The sequence below is a fragment of the Triturus cristatus genome, chromosome 12 (assembly GCF_964204655.1).
Source record: "Triturus cristatus chromosome 12, aTriCri1.1, whole genome shotgun sequence".
NCBI lineage: Eukaryota > Metazoa > Chordata > Amphibia > Caudata > Salamandridae > Triturus > Triturus cristatus.
The window spans coordinates 205,508,159-205,535,261 of record NC_140595.1 but is presented as its reverse complement, the minus strand read 5'-3'; the positions used below and the strand labels follow the sequence as shown (position 1 = coordinate 205,535,261).

The following is a 27,103-nucleotide window of genomic DNA, read 5'->3' as shown; positions in this document are numbered from 1 at the left end:
GGCCTGACACCTATTTTCAGATACCTATAAATAATCGTTTTTCAGAGTTATATGGGTTAGACGAGACAAACTGACTGGAAGAAAGTCATGGTAAAGAGAATGATATAATTGTCGAACCCATTGAGGTAACTATGGATGGGTGTATTACTAGGGACATAGCCAAACAGGATAACAACCCAATCCTGCAAAAAGAAGTGGGGAATAATAATTAATCAATAACAAGAACTGATGAAGTTATAAATTTAGACTTGAGCCAATTTGATAGTACCAAGGAAGTTGTGGTCAAACTAATTTCTTGGAATATTGCTGGTATAAAGAAAAACATGTCTGATCCAGCATGGCATAATTATATTAGCAATGCGGATCTCATCTTGTTCCAAGAAACATGGGGAGTAGAACACTTTTTTAAAGTAGGCTATAGGTCTTTTCATATAGCAGCATCACATTTAAACAAAGGTAGACCATCTGGTGGTCTGATAATCTGGGCAAGAATTATGCTGGGCATTGACTTTACACAAATGGATTCTAATAGCCCTGATATTTTGGCTATAAAATTTCATGACACTAAAGGACGGGCAATCTGTATTATCAATATCTACAACAGACCCCATTCGTCAAATAAAGAATCCGAGACAATAGCCCAACTAGATGGTTTCATTCGTAGTTTAGATCATAAAACTATGTTGATTATAGGAGGAGATTTTAATAGGAGTTTTGAACCCATTACGGGGTTAGATGATATCTATGGAGAAGAAGATAAGGCCTATAACATCCCTAGCATTGACGCAAATTACATAACACCTTGCACAAATGGTTCATTGCAGGTGCTAAGAATGATTATGGAACATGGCCTACGCTCTTGTAATGGTCGACTCCCTTCTGATTGCCCAAGCAAACCGACCTTTGAAAGAGGTTGTTCTACTAGCCATCTTGATTACATATTGGTCTCTTTGAATCTATGGCCAATGCTCATAGATCTGAATGTGGACAACCGTATTGAAAGTGACCACTTTCCTCTTTCTTTGACTATCACTGGCTCATTGTTCATGTTCCCTAAGGTATTGATACCTAGTGATTACAACTTCATTCATGACCCCTTAGAGTCCAACAATTGCAGGTCTCTAAAATGGCCTGCTGTAATGGGTAATGTTGGTACTATTAGGGAAATCTATGTACTCTATGTAAAACTTATGTCGCCCTTAGTCAATACCAATATTGAGGAACATTCGGTAACATTAGTACATAGGAACTTGATGCAGCAACTTAAGAAAAATCCTTTCAAAAGAGGACAACAAAGGTCAACTCTGTCGGAATAACCGGCCAAAGGAGGGACCTTGGTATAATAAAGCCTGCCGGCAGGCTAAATTAGAATTAATAAAGGCTATAAAAGGGAAGCAAATAAATATCCTGAGAGAAAAGAGAACATTTTATAAAAATACTATTTTATTAGCAAAAAGACTATGGGATGAACAAGTTTGGGCAGATCTACTCCAAGCTTGTAAACTAAAAGACCAAACGCTGTTCTGGAATCTTATAGCGAAGGGCACCAAAGAAGGTGTGCAATCCAGGGATAGGTTTTTAGAAGAAAAAGTCTGGGTTAAACATTTCTCCACATTGTACTCATGTGAAGGGGAGGAGGAAGGAAAACCAAATGAATACCTAGGGCAAAACACTTGTGACACAACGTTAACATTTAGCCTGGCAGATACCACACTAGCCATTAACTCAGTTAAACAAGGTAAAGCCCCAGGACCAGACAAAATCCCTGGGGATCTCTGGAAACATGAGAACAACTTGTGGGCCCCTTATATTAATCTACTTAGCAATGATATTGCAAGAGGTGCCCCAATCCCAGAAACCTGGCAGGGTGCAGAAATTGTGACCATTGTTAAGAAGGGGGATAGATCCAACCCATCACATTATAGACCTATCAGTTTGATAGATGTCTTGCAAAAAATCTATGCGCGTCAACTTCTCAATAAATTGAACATGTGGATTGAGGATCACTCTATTTTTACCAAATACCAGGCAGGCTTTAGAGCCAGAATTAGTACAATAGACCAGGTATTTAGATTTTCATGTTTAATATGGAAATATATTAATATAAGGAAATCCCATCTATACGTAGCCTTCGTGGACCTTAAAGCGGCCTTTGATTTGGTTCCCAGGGGGCAGCTATGGAAAAGGCTGGGGGATATCGGCGCCCCTGGGGACATCTGCCATCAATTGATCAGGCTACACGAGGGTAATTATGCAAGAGTGAGGTGGGGCCCTAATGGAGAGCTATCGGAGAGAATAAATATAAAGAGAGGTGTCCGACAAGGCTGCGTTCTGGCACCAACCCTTTTCTCTCTTTATGTAAATGACATCCCTGACACCCTCTTGGGCTGCGAGCATGACTCTCCCAAGTTGTGTGGTCAAGCCGTTCCGGCCTTATTATTTGCGGATGATACGATTTTAATCTCCCAGACGCCTAAAGGACTACAAAATCTCCTGAACAAATTTCGGGCCTACTGCCTGGATAAAAACCTTGAAATTAATGCTTCCAAAACGAAGGTTATGACGATTAGCCCCCATAGAGGGTTCAATAAAGTCTTTGATGTAAATAATGAAAAGATTGAACAAGTGAATAATTTTAAATATTTGGGTATTACCCTCGATACTAAAATGAATTGGAAACCGCAAATAGAAAAATCGAGGTTAACATTAATACAAAACCAAGCCCCTATAATTAGGAAGTTTAAAAGTAGCCCTACTACAGCAATATCACCTGCTATTGAACTTTTTAAATATAAAGTCCAATCAGCTACCCTATACGGGGCAGAATTATGGGGTTATGTAGTACGAGATTCCTTTTCAGCCCAAGAAAACAGTTTTTTTAGGCAACTTCTAGCGATCCCGGGCTGCACCCCTATTGTCCCGTTATTTTGGGATCTGAATATACGTCGTTTGGACGATCATGCCCATTTACGCCCATTACTGTACTGGGTGCGCCTGTGGTCTACTGATGAGCTTGCAGACTATAGAGATGCATTGAAGGAAATAATTCAAATAAAGAATGCTACTCGGCTAGTTTGGTTAGCGTATATTGAAAACTGGTTTACAAAGTTGGGCTTACGCAATTTTTGGACAGATTCCTGATTCTCTTACCAATTCTTCCAAAAAATTGCTGAAGGACACATATTGGGACTATATTTATAATTCTGTACTACATAACCCCAAACTTGGACCATTGACCCTTAAATTTTTAAATTTTAAATGTGGAAGCAAATTTGAATATTTTATGGATGAAATTGAACCCCCTTTGGCTAAATCACTGTATTTAAAGTATCGCTATGGCATTTTGCAACTTAATTTTAGAACATCGAAGTGGGCGCCCAACAATAACAATAATAAATCTGATCTGTGCAAATTGTGCGATATGGACACTAAGGAGGATGAGACCCATGTCCTATTTATATGCCCTGCATATATGCGGGCAAGGATAAAATGGATTAAACCTATCTGCTTAAATCTGGGTCTTCGGCGTGTCCAGGATGGGGAAAGAATATTTAAGGGCGACACATCACAGAGTATAGTATTTAGCCTGAGTCGTTTTTTACTTAATGTTGCGATAATTAGGAAAAGAAATGGTCAAAAAATGTAATGGTACTGTCATTTATCCCTGGTTCTTAAATTTTTTACTCTTATTTTAAATAGTTGCTAAACCAATATTGTGCTCAAACTAATATTTAAAACCTTTTATATTGTATTTATGTATGGATTATTTGTACCCATTAGAAATGCTGCATTTTGTCATAATGATTGTTTTTCATATTGTATGGAACTCTTTTATGGTTATTGTAACCGAAATAAAGAATTAAAGAAAGTAAAAAAAAAAAAAAATATATGTTCATTATATTGTTAATTCTAATTAGTTAATTAATTGTTAATATTGTAGGTGATGTTTATAGGGGAAAATGGTGGGAGGTAAATTAATTTTTACCCTCCTTCTATCCAACGCTTTCCCTCCTGTTGCACTCACTGGAGTGGGAATAGTAATTTTTACCCTCCCGCTATCCAGTGCTTTCCCTACTGTTGCACTCACTTGAGTGGGAATAGTAATTTTTACCTGCCTGCCATCCGACGCTTTCCCTACTGTTGCACGCACTGGATTAGGAATAGTAACGTTTACCCTTCCGGTATCCAACGCTTTCCCTACTGTTGCACTCACTGGTGTGGGAATAGTAAATTTTGCCCTCCCGCTATCCAACGCTTTCCATACTGTTGCACACACTGGAGTGGGAATAGTAATTTTTACCCTCCCGCTATCCAAAGCTTTCCCTACTGTTGCACTCACTGGAGTGGGAATAGTAATTGTTACCCTACCGCTATCCAACGCTTTCCTTACTGTTGCACTCACTGGAGTGAGAATAGTAATTTTTACCCTCCCGCTATCCAACACTTTACCTACTGTTGCACTCACTGGAGTGGGAATAGTAAATTTTACCCTCCCGCTATCCTACGCTAAAAATATTAAATATTTTTTAATATTATTAAGTTAATCTATATGTATTAAAAAATAAATATGCATGTATTTACCTACATTAATTATTTATTAATTTTAAGGTTATTTAAGTATGTTTTACTTCTATTTATTATTTCATTAATTTTACATTACTTTTAAGACATTTGAAAAATTCGATATTTTAACAAACTATATTATTTACGACGATATTTTTGATGCAATATTTATGTACTTGCCTGTTTGTAGATAGGAATTCGATATTCTGGTAGTCAATATTTTGTCACCGATATTATTGCAGGTCGATATTTAGCTCCTCGATATTCTATCAGTGATTCCTTATACAGCCACTCACATACCCACTCGCACACCTATTCAGTGACTCAGACACCCATTCACACACAGATACACACAGCCACTCGCATTATACATGTTAAAGGTAGTATCACTCATTAGTAGTACACTTAGTATACTAATTTGACTTTTGTAGTAGCTTAGTATGTATGTATAACAATCTTAAACTCTTTTAGAAAATACTTACACTCACTGGATGATGTCATCAGTGATTGTATGTGACATGTTATCGGTGATGTCATCAGTGATGTCACTGACCATATCATAGTGATTTAATATGTGAGGTCATAAGCAGTGCATTGCAGGGGCATACGTTATAGCTAGCTCAGTTAACTATAACTGCTGAATTTCTATGGTTTTGCACGAGTGAAATCTGAGCCTAAATATAACGTCCCTGTAACCTTTGTTTTTTTCAGTGAATATATATATATATATATATACCTATATATATATAGCACATAGTGATATGCAATTTTGGACCCTTAATTATAACATGACATCAGTGCCCACATAGTCACTCAGACTCGACGCAAACCCTAAATGTATTTCATACATTTTTTGTATAACAAACTACCATACCCATAATGCCTCATTGCGGGTAATAGTGGTGAATTGGTATAAATATCGAAAGTGAAAAGAGACTCATGTATACTACCGTGACCAAGAACTGCCATAGTTCGAAACGCGTAGGTGAAGAAAATAAAACTCTAACTTCAAATATTCAGGAAGAGTGCGGCGTCTTTGTTTCATCAAAGGTTGTTTACTGCTATATATATATATATATATATATATATATATATATATATATATATATATATATATATATATATATATATATATATATATTTTCAGTGAATATGCATATATATATTACAAAATGCATGCTGCCACTTTCAACTTGAAAATAAAACTGCGAGATATGGCTTCAGCGTCTTTTTTTTCTTGTTGGATTTAAGTACAGGTGTTCCATTCCCTTTTGCTTAAGCCGCCCTGCATGGGTCCATGGCTCCCTTAATGGAAGGATGTATGCTGCTGCTTGCACGGACTTGGGAGCATGATCAACCTTGCCTTTGTGTCAACACAGGATTTTCCTAAAAGTACGACAGTACGAGGCGAGTAAGGGAGGAAGAGGCAGTATGTGGCTGCACTCTTCTCTGCGACCATTTTATTAAGTGGCACAAGGTGCAAAGAAATTGATTGTTTTAAAACCACTAAATGCATGTAATCACTTTATCTTTCCGACATGATTGAATTTGAACATTAAAAGCTTTTGCGATGTTTGATGGCTTTTACCCTGGATGTGACTCACCGCAATTACGCTGTTAAAATTAAATAATTCATTCAGATGCATGCTGGGTGTTGTATTTTCTGCACATCGGAGCCAGCATTTAAAGCCACGTGGTTACTTGACCCGGTAGCCTGTATCACCTGTGATCAAGGCTTGCAACTGAGCTGAAACGAGTTAGGAATGAGTATTATCTTACAAAATGCATGGTGCCACTTTCAACTTGAAAATAAAACTCTCAGATATGGCTTTGACGTCTTTTGTTCTTGTTGGATTTCATGAATAAAAACCTTCCTACTTCCTCTTCTATGCCCACAAAGTGCTTGATTTAAGTACAGGTAGCAAAAACCAACACATTTTGGTTCCAGCTGGACCTGAAAAGCATTGGTGTTTGCTACTTCTACTTAAATGAATTTCTACATTAATGATCAATGCTTTGAAGCTCACTTCTTTGATGTGCCACTTCACTAGCCATCCTGTTTAGGAAGGGGGTGTCATCTCCTTCCGGGCCAGGTCTTTGTTTCTGACTCTTTGGAGTGTTCATGCTGCCTTGCATGAGGTCAGATTCCTATCTTAGTGGCAGTACGCGCGGCCTGAAAGCCAGAGCACAGGAAAGGCTGGGGCAACTAGGTGGGCAGCCTCTAAGGTAGCCACCTGGACGCATGCCACATCAACCTCAACATGGGAATAGTATCAGGAATGTGGAGGCATGTTGTTTGGTACCAAACATTACCATATTCTGCGGTACCATAATGGAGCTGGCAACCTCCAGTGTGCCCTGGGTGCCAGCCCATGTTATCCTATGGACCGCTGAACACTTATAGTAGTCCTTAAGGGAAAGGGCTACTATAGGGGTATAAAACTTGCATTTATATGTCCACACCTTTAATATACTGCACCCTGCCTCCTGGGCTTTGGACATCTACCTTAGGGGGTGACTGACATATATTAAAGATAGTGCTTTGGACTTGCCACACATGTTGAGCGCAAAGTCGAGCTGGAGCAGTTTGCACTGTTCCTGCAATCTGCAATGCCAGGCCTGCTTTCATCTGTTTACTTGGGTCACTCAGGGTGGCACAACTAGTGCTTCAGGCCCTAGTGACCTCTCTGACGCAAATGCCCTGCGTTCCCCTGGTACCATATACTAGGGACCTATAAGGGGGTTTGCCAATTGGGGGTTACTAATTCACACACATAATTTTTACAGAGAGAGCACTGACACTGGCACCTGGCAAGCAGGCTTCAGTGCACTGTCAGAGTCAAAAAACACGTCCAGGAGACTTAGCCCAACCCTGGATGAGTATTCCAGGCTTGTCAACGAGGAAGAATGTAAAGAAAACTGGCTGATCTCTTGCAGGGCCTACTGTGCCTCACATCCATCTGTCATGGTCACTCCCTCTGGGCTTTTGACCTACCTCACCAGTGAAAAGACCCAATTTAAACTGGACCTTAACTACAGCTGTGTCTTTGCCTTCCTCCCCTTTTATTTTGGGTAGTGAGGTGTGCACCTCTTCTAACCATATCTTAGTTAGGGTAACACCTAGCTTACACACAGGGGTCACCCAACATTTGAGCAAACCATGGCCAGCAGTGTCAGGGGGCCTAACGTACTTTTGGCCTTGGGTTCTGCCTCCCATGCCAAGTAGAGTGCTGCCTTGAAGGCTAAAATCAGAATCCAGAACCACATCCTGAGCTCTCCACTGACAGGTGAATGACCTACCTTAGGAGCAAGGGGGGGTTCTTGGAACCCCCCCTACTCTTCAGAGTGGGGGGCTATCACCTCCTGTGGCAGACACGTTTCTTCCACTCCTCCTCCTGTCAGTTCATGGGTGACAACCTGATTCTGAACATTTGCCTGATTTTTCAGGACTTCTTGGCGGTCAGGTGAGGCCTCACCAGTACAAACTTTGGGGTTCTCCCTCACTGGGATAGAATGCCCTTAGCTTACTGGATCTCTAGTTAAGAGTGTCTTTCCTTTCCTTTTCTTACTCTTTTTTCCCTTTCTTTTGGGCCCTAGGTCTGCTAACCTTAGGGACAGGACCCCCAGGATCTTGGGGTTGAGCAGCGCCCTGGGCGTCAACCCCTTCTGGAATCAGACCAACCTGTGAGAGGCCACTGCCTACGATACAATCTAGGGGTTGGGGGGGGTCAGGACTGACTTACCCCTCTATTTCAGATAATGGTATCCTCTTTTTCTAGCAGCACTAAGGCTACATGTCTAGTTGTGACCTTCCCTGGGACTATCCTTACTTTCCTTTCATCTCATGGCACATAATGACCTGGGGACACTAACTGGTCAACCACTATGGTATGACTGGCACCTGTGTCTCTCAGGGCAGTGGTAGGGATCCCTTTAACATGAATGCAGTGGAAGTGCTTACTACCACCCTCAGGGCTCACCGGCTTACCATCTGAACCCTTCTCCCAGTTAAAAGCTATGAGGACCTCCTCATCTGAGTTGTCCTCCTCAAAGGCTTCACTGACCAGCCCAGTGCTAACTTTCCCTTTGGGACAGGCTACATCCCCTCTGTAGTGCCCTGCCTGTTGGCAGTCAAAGCACAGTCTATTATCCAAAAGTTGTTTTAAGCCCTGGGTCCCCCTTACTGTGCTTGCCAGAGGTGGGGTAGGTTTGAATGTCCTCCTGTTTAGGGTTATGGGGTCCTGAGGGGGTCTCATTGGTGGGCTTACTGCCTACCTGCTTTGTCTTTTGTGGGCCTATCCCCCCATCCTGAGGTCACCCCTGGGTTTTCTTGGATACTCTTGTTCTTACCCACTCATTAGCCTTCTTGCCCAGCTCTCTAAGGCTAGAAAGCTCTGAATCTACCAGATGCTGGCCTAACTTGTCAAGGTACAGTTAGTTAAAGTGTGTTCTTTCATAATTAAATCATACAGCCCATCATAAGTGTTCACCTTATTGCCTCTTATCCAGCCTCCCAGTACTTTGACTGAGGAATCTACGAAATCCACCCATGTCTAGTTTTGATCTTTATGGGTGTCCCTAAACTTTGGCCTACACTCTTTTTTTGGTGAGTCTAACCCCTTCTTTGAGTGTCGCCTTCATATATTTGTAGGACTCAGCCACTTCCTCATTAAGGGTCAAAAGTCTATCTCAGCCCTTCACTGAGGATAACTACCACAAATGGGAGCCCCAGTGCTGGCGTGCTATCCTCCTCATTTTGCAGGCCCTCTAAAAGGCTGCAAACCATTTGTCGATGTCCTCACCATCACTAGACTTTGGGAATATCCCTTTGGGTATCTTAGGGTCAAAGGTTTTCTTTTTTTCCCTATTAAAATTGCTGCCACCATCATCTTCGGGTCTTAAGCCCATCTTGACCCTCCTTTCATGAAGAGCTAGTCTCCTTTCCACTAGTAGTGCAGTGGGTTAGAATCATAAAGATGCAGTGCAGCAGAGTGGTTTAGTGCATATGGAATGCATCAGTGGTACATTAGTGGCAGTCTCATGCACTAAATGTGGTGGGTTAGCATACCCAGGGTGCAGGCAGTGGGTTATGTCCACAGGATGCAACACATAGGTTAGTGTCACGATGATACAATATAGTGGGTTAGCTTCTCTTAAGAGGCAGTACAGTGTCGGTGGTTAGTGTCCATAGGATGCAATACAGCAGGAGGGGCTAGTGTCCGTACAATTCAGTGCAGTGTCCTCTTAACATCCACGCATTTTGGTTCGATTAGCGCCCTTAGGATGCAGTATTATATGGTTAGTTAGCGTTACTGAGATGAAATATACCGGGTTAAAGCCTCATAGATGATATGCAGTGAGGCGGGTTAGTGTCTCTAAGGTGCATTACCGTGGATTACGCCAGTGGGATGCAGTAAACGTGTGTTAATCTTAGTAAGGGTAGGTGGCTTAATGATCCCTGAGTGTGTAGGGCATAAGATACAGTTCTAAGCAGTAGGTTAGTGTCCCTAATGCAGCAGTGGATGAGTGTCACCAGAATGCAGCATTGCGGGAAGGGTTATTACCCCGCTATGCAGTATGCAGTGGTATGTTAGTGTTTATAAAGTACAGTCCAGTCCAGTGGTTTAATACTCGTATAACACATATCACTATGGTGTGCAAGGGTCCCTGGTATGCAGTGCAAGTTGTCAGTGAACCTAGAATGCAATGTAGTCTGATGGGTTATTTCCATGTGGTAGGAAGAACAAATAAGCGAGCTAGGACCGTGAACGGGCCGTCCTTGTCCCTAGGTAAGTATAGAAGGACAACTTGGACGGACCAATCTAAATGGCTATCCAACACTGCAGTGCCTGACACCACAAGGGTTTGTTAAAAGAACCCTCACACACCACCCTAGTTGGTGTCCTGCTTCATCATCAGGTTCCCAGCTGAGTAGCCGAATGCTACTCAGCTGTGCTGCGACATCTGGTTACAGTGGAGCTGGTTTTTCTAACTGATAATAACTTTATTCCCAGTGGCCCAAGGTATATTTAAAAACAATGAGTGGATAATATGTTTAAGGCTAGTGATTGCGTCTTAATTATCCCTGGTCAAAGGGATAATTAAGACGCAATCACTAGTCTTAAAAATATTATCCACTCATTGTTTTTAACCCCTTCGGTGCTGCGGGGCCGTCCCACGTGACGGTGGGCGTGTGCGGTGGACGGCCGGGGGTTGTCCAAACCCCGCCCACTGATTAAATCGCCCACACCGCAGCGGAATTTGCGCCATGATCAACGGGTTAAATATACCCTGGGCCACTGGGAATAAAGTAATTATCAGTTAGAATCCCAGGTATTTTTAAACCACACCACTTCATCACATAAACAAAAAACAGTTCCACTGTAACTAGGTGTCGCAGCACAGCTGAGTAGCATTCGGCTACTCAGCTGGGAACCCGATGATGAAGCATGACACCAACTAGGTTGGTGTGTGAGGGTTCTTTTAACAAACCCTTGTGGTGCCAGGCACTGCAATGTTGGATAGCCATTTAGATTGATCCGTCCAAGTTGTTTTTCTATTATTTCCATGTGGCACATCACATTTTGCTGTGTAGTGTAATGCATGGGTTAATGTCCATGTGCCAGCATCCTCAGGATGCAGTGCAGTGTGGTGCATTAGTATTTCTAGGGTACTGTGCAGTCTTGAAGTCTAGTGTTACTAAGATGCAATGCAGTGTGGTTTTAGGGTAGTGTTTAGGATGTGTGGCAGTGCAGTGGATTAGTGTCCCCAAGATTCGGTGCTGCACATCCATTTACCTAAAATGCAGTGCAGCATGGTAGGGTTGTGCCACTAGAAAGCAGTGCAGTGCGGTTGGCAGTCTACCATAGGAAATTTCACAAATATTTTCTTATATTAAAATGTATTACAAATTAAGATGTAATGCAATTTTTGTGAAAACACAGCACTTTAGGTACTGGCTATATTGCTTTGATTTATTGAAATATTCAACTAAGAGGATCATTTCTTTCTCTTGGTGGTGAAACACTTTCCCTTGGTTGTAAGAGGGGTTGCTCTTGCTGTTGAGAAGGGTATAGTGGAGCAGTGTCTGTAGGAAGCACTGCAAAGTGAGGAAAGTATTCCTAAGGTGTTCACAATGTTTTATAATAGCATTTCCTTGGGTGTACTGTGGTAGAGACTTCCAACTCAGCTACTTCATTCTAGTCGTCAACCAGGGTCTTAATGGTTCCCAAAATCATTGTATAACTTATGTGCTGTTAATTTTTCTGCATCACTGATTTTGCTTTCCAATTTGGCATTCGTGTCACATAGGGCTTTAAGAACATCCGCCTGCTTGAAATACACAAGCCTCTTTGTTTTTTAGGTATTTTTTATTGGCTTTTTAATCCTAACATGACATCATATATTCTACAAGGAAAAATTGTATATACTCTTATTTCTGGTAATCATCGCCCTTTCTAGACAGGTCCATATATTGCTAACAGTTCGCACTGTTTTATGGCACGAGAAATAGCCCGTTGCTTTTACGAAGGGGAGGTATGTATTTATCACATCAATAGAATGGATGCACATTCAAGGGAAATTGAAATGCCAGATATATAGCAGTGAATCTAAAAAAGAATAACACGTGCACAACAAAAATGCCGTTGAACAGATATACCTTGCACAGTGGACTAAAACAGTCGGTATCAAATCCCCATCCCTGAACTTCAGTGGGTGGGGGCTCACATGCCTCTTAGGTATACTTTAAAGGTCTCATAGAGCAGTCCAGGACTGTCCAACCATCAAACATTAACATTAAAGAACTCTGTAAGGGCCTGGCAAATTTCTGCCTTGAAAACTGAATCAATGAGTGCCTCGAAGTGGAATTTCCAAAATACGGTTCTTTGACCCCAGGTCAGGGGTTATGCACGGTAATGGCACAGGTGAGCGATTGGACAGCATGCGTGCAAGTATCCTAACTGAGGTCACCCATGTGCATGAATCCCTGGAGGATAACCCATAGTCAGGCCTAGATTGAATTTCGTGCACAAAAGAGCAGAAAGTCAAGTCTTGCACACCTGAGTTTCTAGACCTCCAGATGACAAGAAGGTGGCTCAGTTCCGCAAGTACGCTGGAGGCTGCAGTTTGCACTCGTAGAGGTACCAGAGCAGTGCATGCACAGGTCTAGCACTGCATTAAAATCCCTTCATCAGAACACTGTAGTTTGGGACAAATAATTGTGTATATATAGAATATATGTGGGAAATAATCCATGCTGCTATCTATATTTGGGCCATTGCTGACAAATGTAAAATTTCCCTTGGACTATTATAAATCTGCCCTGATTGTCTCTGGTTGTGGCCAGATGATAAAAGGGGAGATCCATATGGATAAGTGTAGTCCCCACCCTAACGTGAACTAAAGGATGCAATATTCCATTTTCCCTGTTTAAGGTCAGGTGGTTTCTTGTAGGAAGGCAACTGAGATGTAATTTCTACGAAAACATACCAAATAGTGTCTGATTTTTTTCCGATTATAGCCCCATGATATTCCATGATAGAAATTCAGCTTCAAATTCCCCTTTCTGCTCACCTCATATCAAACAACAGATGCATCATCAAAGGCTCAAGAGCCAGGGCGAGCCCCAACCCAATGCAGGACACGCTGGTCTAAGCAATCTTTACTGGATGGAGAATTACAATTGTGGTATTGCCTGTTTATGCACAAACCTTCCCCTCCCACTTTTCTCTCCAAACTGAGCAGGGTGTACATCACTAAAAACTAGAAAAAAACAGGGAATTTCTCTAGTTCATATTAGGGGATATGTAGCATCGCCCCCCCCCCCCTTCCAACCCACACAATATAAAGCAATTAAACAATAGAGGATATTCCTACCCCCAAGAAACTAGCATGCATGCTTATCAATCCATCACTAGAAATAGGGCAGTGCATGGCAGAGGCTATACAATAGCAACAACTCATGTGGGCAGGTATTCATCAAGGCAATGCAGCAAGTGGCGTACTTTAGGGGCGCACAACTGCAATCAATCAATCAATCACAGCATTTATAAAGCGCACTACATACACGTGAGGGTCTCCAGGTGCTGGGGGGGAGGCTGCTACTGTTCGATGAGCCAGGTCTTGAGAAGTCTCCTGAAGGTAAGGAGGTCTTCAGTCTGCCGCAGGCGGATCGGGAGGGTGTTCCATTTCATGGCGGCGAGGTGGGAGAATGATCTGCCGCCGGCGGTCGCTTTTCGGATGTGGGGGACGGTGGCGAGGGCGTGGCCTGCGGAGCGGAGCTGGCGGGTGGGGGTGTAGAGGCTGAGTCGGCTGTTGAGGTACGCTGGTCCGGTGTTGTGGAGTGCCTTGTGTGCGTGGGTGAGGAGCTTGAAGGTTATCTTCTTGTTGATGGGGAGCCAGTGCAGGTCTCTCAAGTGGGGTGTGATGTGGCTGCGGCGAGGGATGTCGAGGATCAGGCGTGCGGAGGCGTTCTGTATGCGTTGGAGTGCAATTGGGGCACTCTGCTGGTTGAATCATCATCAGTCTTGGATCCGTCTGCATTTAGCAGCTGTGCTTGGAGAAGTAATGTCTCTTGACAAACTGTAAAGCCTTGGCAGGGCCACTGTACATTCTCTTTGATCTGCTTAGGGCTACTTAAATCTGACCAGGTAAACAGAGCTAATAAGTCCTGATGCTTTCTTAACAATCCCTTGACTGAAAGGCATGCCTATCCTGTTGAGCATTTTTGGTAAAATCAGAGTATATAGTGATTTTCTTGCACTGAAATTCAAGGTTCACCTTTTTTCTGGCCATGCGGAGAAGAGCATCTCTATCTCTATAGTTTAATAGACACCCTACGATAGGTCATGGGCTTGCCCTGGGTGGAGGCCTGGGGCTCAGAACCCTACTGGCCCTCTTACTCAGCAAAAAGTCAGAGAAAACCTCTCTGCCAAAGTGATCCCACAGCTGCATCTCACCATAGAGCTCAAGTTTGGTAAGTGCCGTAGACTCTGGCACACTCACAATGCGTATGTTATTTTGCATAGAGTGGGCTTCTAAATCTGCATTTTTCATTGCCACAGTCGTACTCTGCTTCTGTAGTTGAGCAAGTCTGTTGTCTTAGAAGGCAGCCTCATCCTTCAAGTCAGTCACACTGTGATCCACTATGTCGAGTCGTTTAGCCTGCTTATCAAATCTTTTGTTCAAATGGTCCATTCAGTCCTGCTGCCTAAGACGACAAATCTGCCATTCCTTTGAAGTATCAACTGCTTAAGTCTGTCATATGTTGCCACTGTCTGGGGCGATGACCTGTAGGTGGTATCCTTCAATGTTTACTCCCGTCAGGGCCTGGTTATCTTCTTGGTGTCAAAAGGCAACCTGACCTGTTTCATGTCATCCTACTCATAGCGCTGAGAAGACTGGCCACAGAGATTGCCTCTTGACAGCTGGTACAGAAAGTATGCCATTGAGACACTGGACGGGGCTCAATGCATTAGGCAAGCCGAGAAGCTAGTGGTGTGAGCAGCAATCACAATAAGGGCCATGTAATGTGAAAAACCACTTATCTGTGCAATAATTCCAGCAGGGTCAGCCAAGTGTCGCATCAACAGGAGTTAATAATGATCCTAATATATACATATATTGAAGCTTTTCACCATTGAGCCCCCAGACCCCTGAAGGGCACATCCCAGACTGATCACAATGCCGCATTGTAAGGAAATGCCTCTTCTTGTATGGTCACCCCCAAAGTTTTAGACAGATGCTGCTGTTTTTTTGACTCAGAGTGCACTGAGGTCTGTTAACCACACCTCAGTGCCATGGCCCTGGCCCTTAAATGTGTATGTTTAATTGGCTTATACCCAATTAGCACAAGCTAACTTACTTATAAGCCTCTAGTATATGGTTCCAGAGGTATCCAGGGCATGTAAGTCAAAGTGTCCCCTTAGGTACTGCAGCATTTATTGTGCCACCCTGAGTGTGACCAATTAAAATGTGACTTACAGTCTGCGAAGGCAGACTGTGAGGGCAGTTGAAAACTGCTAACTCGACTGTGCCATTTTAATCAATTAAAAAACCCAAACACTCTTCTTAATGTGTGTAAGTCACCCCTACAGTAGGCCTATCGAGTCCTAAGGCTGGGTGCAGCATGTTAAAAAGTGGAGCACATTTTTAACATGTCTGACAGTAATAACCCACCATTGTCATTTTTACTGTGTGAAAGATTGGTAGCCCCATTGGCGAGTACAGAGTTAACACGCTGACATCTCAACTGTGCTAACTTCTAAATAGGACTACCTAAATTGGTACTTCAATTTATCATACAACTCGTTACATTAAGGCCGACTTGATACCCGTCAGTATTGATGTAACCTGCTGCCACATCCAACTTTTGGAAAACCGTTTCTCTGTTGTCCAGTTTTCCAGTGGCCATTTGCTGAAGCTGGCCACGAGACAGCCTTCTACCATCCTGGTTGGACATATCAACAACTCCCATGTTAGGTAACAATACAAGCGTGCCGCTGGAGGAGGCGTTACGTCCTTCTGGCAAGAAGCCACATGGGTTGATGGCCCAATAGGTGAGCTTCAAAGTGGAAACCACCTTTGAAGGGCAAATGGTTGACACACTAGAGCAGGGCTGCTCTTTTGTTCCGGTAGACAGGTTGAAGTTGGGGACAGAGAGGGAAAAACACTGGCCCCACCAGTTTTTTTCCATGTGCGTGTAGCCCACAGGTAGCCACGTCTCCAGGGAAGAATGAGCACTCTGGGATAGGTGTATGTCATACTTCACAGGAAGTTGTCATCAGTCGGGAAGGAACTTAGTAGCCAATTGACTAGTGACCACGGCCTCCTCTGAGGGCACTTTCTGGGCATAAAAGGGAAATCCCTAGTACCCAGAACTCCGATCTCACTTGACTGAAGAAGGGCTGCCATGTTGACCCTGGAAATGGCTAAGAAGAGGCTGGACCAAAGTCAGACTGCACCTGCTGCTCCTTGGGCTTGCGAAGGAAAGGTCTGTGTCTGTGGTGTCCTGCTCATGGAGAAATCATTCCCCGAGCCCATCTAGAGGCAGAGACTCCAAGAGTCAGTTGACTGACTTCCTGTTCACAGAACAGGGCCACAAAAGCTGATGTAGCCTGTCTGGGAGTTGGTAGCGAGGTTACTGGATCGTCGCCCCACGCCCTCATGCAGCCTAAGAGACCAGAGACCCATGCTCAAACATTGCACTCAAGTCTGTCGGACACAGGAGAGTCACTGGGTGCAGTTTGGTCACCCAAATGGAGAGTTTACGCCAAGAGAAGGAAACCGCTGATTCTGCTGTGTAGGGCAACTGGTAGCTCAGTGGCAACTGTACATCTGCTGACCACAAGAGGACTTTGAGCGACGTTGACTCCTGTGACCTGAATCACCTCACCAGGAACGTGGACGAAGGAGTAGCCTGATGACAACCCCCATCAACTGTACAGCATCTTCAGTATCATTGAGCATCTTCAGCATCCTGTATCCCTTGCATCAGGACCACTCCATAGAGGTCGATAGCAAGGAGCCACTGATGCTGGAACTGAACTGAAGACTGATATTCCTGGCAAGATAAGTGTTTCTTCGTTACTTGTTATTCCCTTTGACTGGCTCCTTGCTTGCTGGAGTTGGTCAGCCAAATTAACTCTTGGTCACTGCATTACATCCTAACAAAGTTTTTTTTTAAGTTTCTGTGTCAAATTTGTTGAATTTGCCAATGCTTGTTCGCAGTAAGTTGAAGAGTTGATTTATTGTTTTTTGTAAAATCCATATCTCCAGATCCCTGTGATGGATCTTTTTTGTTTTGGTGCCCTCGCATTCATAAAAATATAATCTATTTTTATAAATTTGTGTTGGATTTCTTGAGTGTCAAGTTTCTTTCTTCAATTGTTTTGCTACTGTTTAAATGCTTTACCTTAGTTCCTTTATTGACACCTTCCTGCTCAAAGAAAAGCAGCTAGCTAGGGTTGAGGTAAGGTTTGACAAACGAACCCTGACTTATCCTTAAGGGGTTGGTAGTGTAATATATGGTGAGGTCTCACAATATAATACAACCTATTTTCTCAAACGTGTGGAGCCACTGTTTTATAGGCCAACGTGCTCTCATGTGTAGGTCTCACCTGGTCAGTGCCCAACAGGTCAAATCTAACCCCAGGTGGCTGCTGCACCGACATGGCAGTGTGAGCACGGGCAAGTCCCCAGGCTCACCAGAAGCCCCTGTTGCTATTGGGCCTCCAGGAGCTTGCTCCGCCACCTTCCATCCTGAGCTTCATTTGGCCAAGTGACAAATTACTATTTTGAAATTGCACCTCTTCCCTGCCATGTATTCTGAATAGGAACAAACCAACCAGAAACCGGTATCAAGTGTTGTACGTCAACAGTGTGTTGCAGCATGAATTAGCCTGGGTCTCGAATGCAGCCTGTGTAATTGCCAATGGCTGAAATGTGCCATGTATGATAGGAGAGGCTGAGATCATTTCAAGCACTCCACCCAACACTTTTTTTATTTTATAAATGAGACACCCAAAGTGAGATAGATATATATATGTCCAGGCTTCAGTCTCTGGCTCACGGTGCTGTAGTTGTAGCCACTTTTCTTGTAGAATGTGCCTTAAACGTTGCAGCACCTTAATAAAGAGGCACAAGAAGGGCAAACCCTGTCTGGGCTTTGAGTTTCCATTTGGAGAGGACCTGGCCTGGCAGTTCAGAATCCACTAATCCTAACTGAGCAAGACCATGTATGAAATGCGTATGGCTCTTTTCTGTCTGGAGTGAGAATGTGGGCAAAAAACAATGGACTAAAAGGTGGCCCTTGTAGTTGCCAGTGGCTGAGAATCCATAATTTTATTGTTTTTCTAAGTAGTATTTTATACTGGATCACTGCACATTTAAAGAGGTAGAACACACACATCTTATAACATAACAGAACAGGAAGAAACAGAAATGTTAACACTGTAACTCACAGTAGACTACCCTAAAGAGCCAGTTTGTTAAAGAAGGAGACATGCACCCTGGAATGGTTAAAAAGCAAATGTGAATGGAATTAGCCATCTTGTATTTGCTCATCTCAAGTATTCTCCACGCCCACTGTGACTGTCAATAATTTCTGTGCCCTGCGCAGACCTACTGACTAAGAATGGTCCTGGGTCTACCCTTCGTCAAGAGTGTTGCGAAGGGGCGTTGGCGACATATTTGTGGATTACAAATCACACAAAAAAATCACAGATAGTGGAAACAGTCTAAAACTGATGTAGGAGAAGAATGTCTGTCCAGGCAAGCTAGTTTGAAGAAAGAAGAGACCGACCGTGACATTGCAGAGTAGGGAAGATCTCATTGGCCGGGGTTAGAGACGGCTTGCTAAACTGAAGAAAGTGCCTCAGGGCTCATCCATCAAGTTGGGGTCTGCAGGAACTTACGTCTATGGAGGCTAAGAGCACCCCTCATCCGTACAGTGACTGTTGGACTCACCTCTCTTGGTAATGATCACCCTCAGCAGGGGATTGGCTGACGACAGCGCCTTGTGGTAGTTGTCGTCATTGTTGATTGGCAGCAGGTCCCCGTGGATGTCTGTATACCCCAGAAGAATATCTACACAGGGAATCTGATGCACAGTCTGGATCAACTGGTAGAAATCCTGGAAGCTCCCCGTGCTCGACCTCCTCAGAGCAAATCGGCGGAATTCTGCGTCAAACTGGAATTAAAGTTGACAACATCAGAAAAGAAAGCATGGAGAGACGGGATATTACCAACCCCACCCAAAACAGTCTTACCTATAATACATGCTAATACTGGGCTATACAGGTACGTTTAGCCCCTTTGTATCCCTGCTTATACAGTGGACAGAATGCAGAATCCACACTTTGGCCTGCAGCACTAGCCAATTACAGAGAATGAGTATATGTAAATCAGGCTCCATAAGGTCCACCCCGCTGGGTGACAACTGCAAATATTGAGTTCCATAGTATGGCAAGGGATGTGCACCTAGCTTTTAGAGATGTCCAAGGTGTTCTGGAAACAAAGCCTATTTTACATTATGTTGAAGGAAATTGAGATATTCTACCTGAAAAGCAAACAACTGCCTTTGCATCAGCCAAAAATATTGCAAATCCATCATAAAGAAAGCAAAAAGTCAATTCTTCTATACGTTATTAAAAAAGGTAGACACCGTTAATCCGGCATGCAGGCACACGAGATGAGAAATCCGATTTGTAAATCTGTAAACATGACTACAGTAAGACTAAATTAAACAAGAACCTCAAAAGCAAACAATGTTTCATCCTTCCGAGGTCGACATTTCCTCCTTTCCTTCCGTCTATTATTTAGGTATCAATGAGAAATATTTGTGCCATGCGATGAATACACTGCAATATGTCATGTTGTTCTACGCTCCTCCTATATGTCACTGTTGGGTGCTTTAGAAACTGGAATAAGAACATGTATTAATCACGTCAGTATTTGCGAGCCCCAACTCAAGATCCACGTGGGGGCTCTTATCTAGTCGAGACAGACTCACGGCGTCATATGTTCCAGAGCCGCAGAGGTGTGCCGGCCGGGTGTGGCGTGTTTACTTCCCCTCAGCATCCGTAGCCGGGCGGCTGCTCGTGCGCGCGCCGCGTGCCCCGCCGAGCGCTGCGTCAGCGTGACGCCGTCCTTCCCTTGCTTCTCTGAGGAGAGCGTCGAGCTCCGGCCAGCCGCGGCCTCTCAGAGAACAGGCCTCTTCTCCTGTTCTGCCACAGGATGTGTTTTTGTTGCCACACGTCCTACTTGCGCACATTGCCGTATGCATAACTGGGCCTCCTCACAATCCCCTGCCACGTTTTTGGGTATAGGAGCACATTGCACCATGGTGCCCTCCAGCCAGAGTGATGCTGTGGAGCTGCCTATAGCTTTCAGTCCTAACTACAATTGTAATGTGCGAGCAGTGGGTCATGGTGAGACATATTGAAAGTATGAAATTGCCGCCACCACCGCCGCCGCTGTTTGAAGAGTGATAAACAGCAATAATTAAAGTTCAGTGGTCCCTCGAGCCGACTTGCCATTCCACCAGCTGCACCAGTGAAAGGGACACCCCTGTTAGCGCCTCTCTCACACTGCTGAGTGGTGCGAGATAAGAGGATTTCTCTGGTCACTCTGCACAGCACAAAATGCTTCCTACAAAGGATTACAACAAATACAACTACAGGCAACTAAGCATTCTCTCAAGGTGTAACGTGCTATTCATCCAACAATGAGTTTCAGCCAGGGCACAAGTTCTAAAACAAGCATTGGCATAGCCAATAGGTCCGCCTTTGGGACCTTATAAGTATTTAGCCATGCAACAGTTGCATAACTAAATACTTATAAGGTCCCAAAAGCGAGACCTATTGGCTATGCCAAGCAGCCCTGTGGCCGCGAAAGTGATCGCGATCAAACATCAAAGCGGCCGTGCGGCCGCGAAAGTGAAAGTAATCGCGGTCAAGCGCGGCGCGTGTGCCGGCGCACATGCACTGTAGCTCTAGGCTGGCCTGGTAGCAATTTTTGGAGCTCTCTCAAAAAGTCTCGCCAGACCAGCGCATGCGCTGGGTCAGGCGAGACCTAAAAAAAAGCGGGGGAACTAACCAGGTTAGGCAGTATGCAAGTAAAATCATGACGCGTGCCATTACAGCGCATGATGTCACGACGTGTGACATTGCACGTGACATCACAGGAAGTGACCTCACTGGAAGTGACATCAGCAGATATTAAGACCTCACACATATGTTTATAAGGTATATTATGAGTACATTTAAGCACATTATGAGATTTAACAAATGAGATTTGGCGTTGGGGTTATGCCAAAAAAGAAAGAGGGGAATCCTGATGCAAAATCTGGGCCTCAACTAATACATTTCTTTTTTTAAACCCTGCCACAAAGAAATTGGCAACAAGGAGACTCATGGTAGTAGATCTGTTATGCTTCATTGGTTGCAAAGTCTACATTTTAAAATATTTGATTGGGTTAAGGCATCTGCTGTGAAGATGCCCAGTAAATCACAGGGAATAGTAATAATGATGAGATAACTGGTGGTTAATGCACTTGCTGGAGAGATCTGTTTTTTGTAAAGTCTCAGATTTGAATCAAAGTAGTAGAGAAGTTAAATGTGTCTCCTTCAAAGCACATCATCTAACACGCAGATGACAGATTTCTATTTTATGTAGACAGTAAAGTGAGTTACTGCTTTTAACACGAGATCCTTTTGTTAACTGCAGCTCATAAATTGCAATCCTTCTAAAATACCACAGTGAGGTATGAAGGACATGTGACTCCTACACCTTGTAACCCACACTGTCTCATGTAACTCATCTTGTACATTGATTTACACATGTGCAGGATTTATTGTCAATGTATAATGTGTATGTTATGTAAAGAGCTCTGACACCCTGCATTCGGTTGCATAGCATTATAAAAGAAATAAAATAGAGCTATTGAAATTGTTATTTATATAAATACTGGGACAGACCAACACACCTGACATTGTTACAGTGCATGCATCTATTATATACAGGGACTGAACAAAGGCAAAAGCTTGCCTCTCTTAAATAACTGTGAATAAATAACAAGCTGTGTGCCTTTGTTTCCCCTCCGTGGCATTTACATTTAAGTTTGAGGTTCCAGGCCGTTCAGGATATTCAAACAAAAAGAGGCATGGTGGCCGCTTTACTTCGGCCCAGCTGGAGGTGAATAAAAGCCCCCTCCTGCCTGCACGTTGCTGATGGGAATTGAAAGTAGACAACCTGCAGGCGCCGCTAAACGTGTCTGGTGTCTGAAAATTAAACCTGGACATGTTCCACATATATCTGTGGGGCCCGACTTCTTGGCAGGGGGAACGGCGTCCACCCTGTGAAAAGAGTGGGTGGATGCCTGCGTGTACCCCCGACTTGTGCCTTGGTTTCAGCACCCCACACGGGTATGAAGCACTATATAAATGCCACAATACAATACAAGGTTTTGATACCACTCTGGGGGCAGCAGTTTTTTTTCCAGTCCAGATGTAGTTAGTCTTCAGTTTGGGGAGTGTTTCTGGGCGCACATTCCACAGCCCCAGCGATATGAATATCGTCTGTACCCAATAGATGACCAGATAGTTTTCTTTGGTTATTGTGGCAGATGCTGGCTTTGTTTTCTTTCATCTTTTTTGCCTCCCTTACATAGAGGTCCTCTGGCTGGTCTTACTTCCCAGACTTCTGGGATGCCCCAGAGTATTACTTCAAATGAGGACAGTCGATGATAGGACCCTGACATCCCAAATTGCAGTCTAGCTAACCCTTCACCATACCATTTATTAATATAGGAAGGACATCCATGTATTAGGGTATTATTTATATCAACTCAGCGTGGCAAGGTCACAGGGTATTTTATTGATAGCCAAGGGACATGTAGACTGTCACATCTAAAGAGAAACCCTGAGTCAACACAAGACAATGAAAAATCTCACCACACCTTCTAAAAAAGGAACATACAGTCCAATCTTTAGAAAATCGACCAGACCTTCCAATAACAGAGTCAACAGACTCACAATATAGAGACCGCCCCACAGATTCTTTCTAAAAGACTGCAAACTACTCTTTTCCAAAAACAAAAGACAATGAGTCATTACCACAATAAAACTCCCAGCCGATGTGAACAGAAAGTCCACCATCACAACCCTTCCAAAGACTTCACCATCCCTGCCAAGCAGCACACACTTTCACCCAAGAGAGCATGCAAGTCCTTGCTAATCTACCATCCAGAAAACCTTCCTGAAGTGAAAGCCCACCTACTCTTCCCAAGAGTAAGTCACCAACTCAACCCATATCAAGAGATCACACAACTAGACTTTTCTTTGTTACGTTTTTTTAGACTTATTGGCTCATTCAGCAACTTTCTCTGCTTTGCCCTTGCCAGGGCATATATATTTTAAAGACTCACAAACAACTAAGATAGATCAAATAAATATGCTCTCTGAATGAACCCTAAGGTCGCCTTGCAATGTACAACAGGGGATGGGCAACTAAGGCTCTAATAAGCAGCTAAACCTTAAGTCTCCCTAGATAGAAAAGGGCTTACTCTTTTATGATGTAATGGAATAATATGCCTGTCGGAAGCTAAAGCACTAAGTTAGGCGCCAGTCAAGTCGACTTCAATGTAAACTTTGCAATAAAAGTAGGTCACACAGAAAGAACTTCAGCGAATAAAAGTATATAAAATATGGGGCCTCTGGCCAGTTATAAATCTTTGGGCACTTAACTACTGCTCCTTCTGTGCCGCTAGGTGTGCCGACTCGACCTAAAAGGCACATATTATCTTCAAAGGTAATTACTCCTACCTGAAGTTGCATGTGCACTGCCAGATGTGGCTGCTGTGCTGCCTATCTTTTAACCTATCATTTACGTTCTGGTGCTCCACCAAGATCCAGAAGGCAGTAGTGGCTCATCTTTGTTCCCAGTGTATTCGCCTCATCATATTCCTGGGTGACATCGTTCTGAAGTACCAGTGGCTCACCATCTTGTCTTATCACCTCAATCTGAGTATTCCCATTCTTTATGACAGAGGCTTCCTGCATTCTTTTCCAGATGATAGACTTTCGCTCTGATCTTCTGGGATGATAGCGTCCATCTCACCAAGACCCTGGAGTCCTCATGTAATCATTTCCTGTGCCACACGGAATGCTCCCACAAGATCGTCAAAGAAAACAGCAACAGCCTCCTCTGCAGGTTACATTCATGACTCTTGACTGGGTGCTACCCCCCTTATTTCATCAGGCAAAACTAGGGTGCGTTCAGGACATTGGGTCCTGGCTACTCCTTTCGTGACCGTGGGAATTTGTCTCCATTAAGAGACCGAATAAGAGTCTTGGGTACAGATTAAATTGTCCTTGTTTAAGATACAATAATTATTTTTCAGCATCTTGTCTTCAATTTAATTGTTCAGACCTTTTATGAAGTTTCCATCGGTGTGTCTCATTTGTTCTATCCCTCCGGTTGGTAGGCTAGTCTTGGAAACATGATCCTTTTGATCAGTCTGGATCCTCCTCTTCTAGAGGTTTCTTTAGTAACTTGCACTTGCTTGTGTATAAGCCAAGCCTAAAGTCCTTTTGCTATATGCCTGCTGGTGTGTTTTCTGTTTTGCAACACCCAAACCTCCTTCTTTTGCAGGCTCCCTTGATTAGCTCTTTCAGCCTTGTTTCTGTTTGGCATATTTGTCACCTTTTCGCAACTGGTTTGGCTATCCCACACCCAAGCTTCTTTGTGTTGCATACCTTCTACAAGATCTTCCTTGAATTGGAAATCTTTTACATAATGTACTGAATTAGATACCCTTTTCAGGCAGAACAGGCTCGTCATTGGACCACTCCTTAACCTTCTGAACGCATTCCAAAAGGCAGTAGCCTTGTTGTTTGAAGCAGATCTGGAGTTCTACAAAGGGTGGACACAATCACATTGGTTTTCTAAGTCCACCAAGAGAAGTGGAAACCATCCTCCTTCACATGGACCTGATATCTCTCTCCAAGGGAAGGAACATCTTCTTTTTGAGGAATTGTTTTGTGAAAACAGACTTTTTGACCCACATTTTTCATTTTGCCACAAAGATAGGGAGGAGACCAATAGGTGCCATGTTAAAGGTATATCAGGCTAAAAGCCTGGCTATAGCCAGTTATGGGAGTGAAATTTGGGGTCACACTATAGTGAACTCGTTACAGGTGGCAAAGAACAAATTTCTTAAGCGCCTGTTGTGTGGCCCCGAAAGCCTCTCTAATTTGGCAGCCCATGAAGAATTGGGGGTCCCGTACCTGAGTGATACCTTGGCCTCGCGCCCTCTTGTATTCTGGTTAAAATGCTGGTTGAATCAGGAGTTAAACCTCACCCACACGATAATGAGAGAGTGCTTGACACTTGATAAAGCACTCCAAATTCCATGGCTTAATTATATTAAAAGAAGCCTGGAAGAGGTAGGTTGCGTAGAGCTATTTTATAAGCCTGAAACTGTCACTAAGAAGGATGTGGAACTAGTTAGGTAGCCTACCTATCATTAAAGAAACTGGATAGGGACGAGCAGAAACTTAAGAAAGTAAGTGTCCGTAGGTTTTTAATGCTCAAAACAACTCCACTTACAGAGCCTTACCCCCTAGGGTCCCTGTCCACACATGAGAAGTTTCTTTTAACCAGGTTCCAGACGAACCTCTTCCATCTTCTGGTGACTAGACCCAGGGGCTGTCACAGAGGACAAGTGTTAGCATCCTGTGGCTGCGATGGCCAGTCTCCACAGGATTTGCTGCACTTTATGTTCTTCTGCAAATTTTATTTAGTTCCACTGAAACATTTCCTGGTCCCTATTCTAAAGAAACTGAATTTTAAACAAGCTCACCCAGCACTCTTGTATTTACAATTACTGAATGAGGATTGTATATTTTTTGTCGTGGGTTATTTAAAATCTATAATGAAATCAAGGGCTTGTATGGATGTATAACGTGGGAGTTGTTGCTTCTTTGGGTAGATAACAGCATGTTGGCCTAAGTCCCCTTCAGGGTGTAAAATGAAAAGCAGGCCTATTTTATTTTTTCTATGATGTTTTATGGGACGTTTGTTCCTTATGAATTAGTAGCTTTGCACATCCCGATCTTTCTGGCCGCTTTCTTTTAATAACGCGAAATATCCTGGAGTGGGTTTGTTTTTTATGTCATGTTTTAACATGCCTGATTTTATGTATATGTTGATTTATAACTTTTATGGTTGACCTTGTGTAACCGAATAAAGTTTAATTTGATTTGATTTGACCCACATGGCAATCCTCAGGGGAACTTCTCTAGCAGTCGGTGAGGCCAGCTTTCCTGTAGCTCATTTCACAGAGTGGAGACTTCTCATTTGGCTCTGAAATCCTGCCAAGTCTTAATCAAGCACCTATGTTCCCTCATGCCTCCCAATGCATGCCTTAATCCTTGCTCAGCGTGGGAGGTCGCATCACTTAATTCCTCTCAAATGGCAGTCAATCACCTCAGACCCAGGATTTCTTTAGAATATGATTGGGCACTGTAGGGACTTTAGGGCTCACCCCTGGCAATCTAAACACCTCTACCCCATACATTTTTAAATTCCAAGAAAATGCAATGCCCGCATGCCAAGCCTGAAAAATAGCCACCTGCCTATGTCTTTCAAAATGAGGGCCCACTAATAGCTCGGAATTCAAAGCCCACCAACATTTTCAGAACAGAACATCTGCCAACCCTTCGTAAAACAAATGGCACATCCAAAGGCAGATTGTCTAGGCAGACATGTAGCAGTCCTAATATACACATAACCAAAAAATAAATTCTACAGCGGACATCAAATACGATTGCAAACAATTGACGAAATACAGCACATTAGCTAATTTTCAAGCATCTAGGAATAGAATTAAACTTCACCCAAAAGATAACACATTCATTGACGCACTAACATACACAAACAATTTTAAAAAGTTTTGCTGTCCTGGCTCTGGATGCTGCCTCCTGACACTGAACCTTCCTATTCAGTGCTGAGTGGTGCTGCCACCTTATTCTCAGGACCC

At 43.3% G+C, this 27,103-nt stretch overlaps 2 protein-coding genes across 5 annotated transcripts in view; one reads left to right on the top strand and one right to left on the bottom strand.

The window, feature by feature from the left end:
• The window catches only part of LOC146773073 (uncharacterized), a 682,875-nt gene that overhangs the window by 100,480 nt on the left and 555,292 nt on the right, over positions 1-27,103 (top strand). The gene's annotated exons all lie outside the window — the stretch shown is intronic.
• The window catches only part of PARD6A (par-6 family cell polarity regulator alpha), a 283,775-nt gene that overhangs the window by 179,964 nt on the left and 76,708 nt on the right, over positions 1-27,103 (bottom strand). For both annotated transcript variants that reach the window (XM_085638323.1, XM_085638322.1), the window contains exon 2: positions 19,030-19,252. In XM_085638323.1, the coding sequence (XP_085494449.1) occupies positions 19,030-19,252 (223 nt within the window). The remainder of the gene's footprint in view (positions 1-19,029; positions 19,253-27,103) is intronic.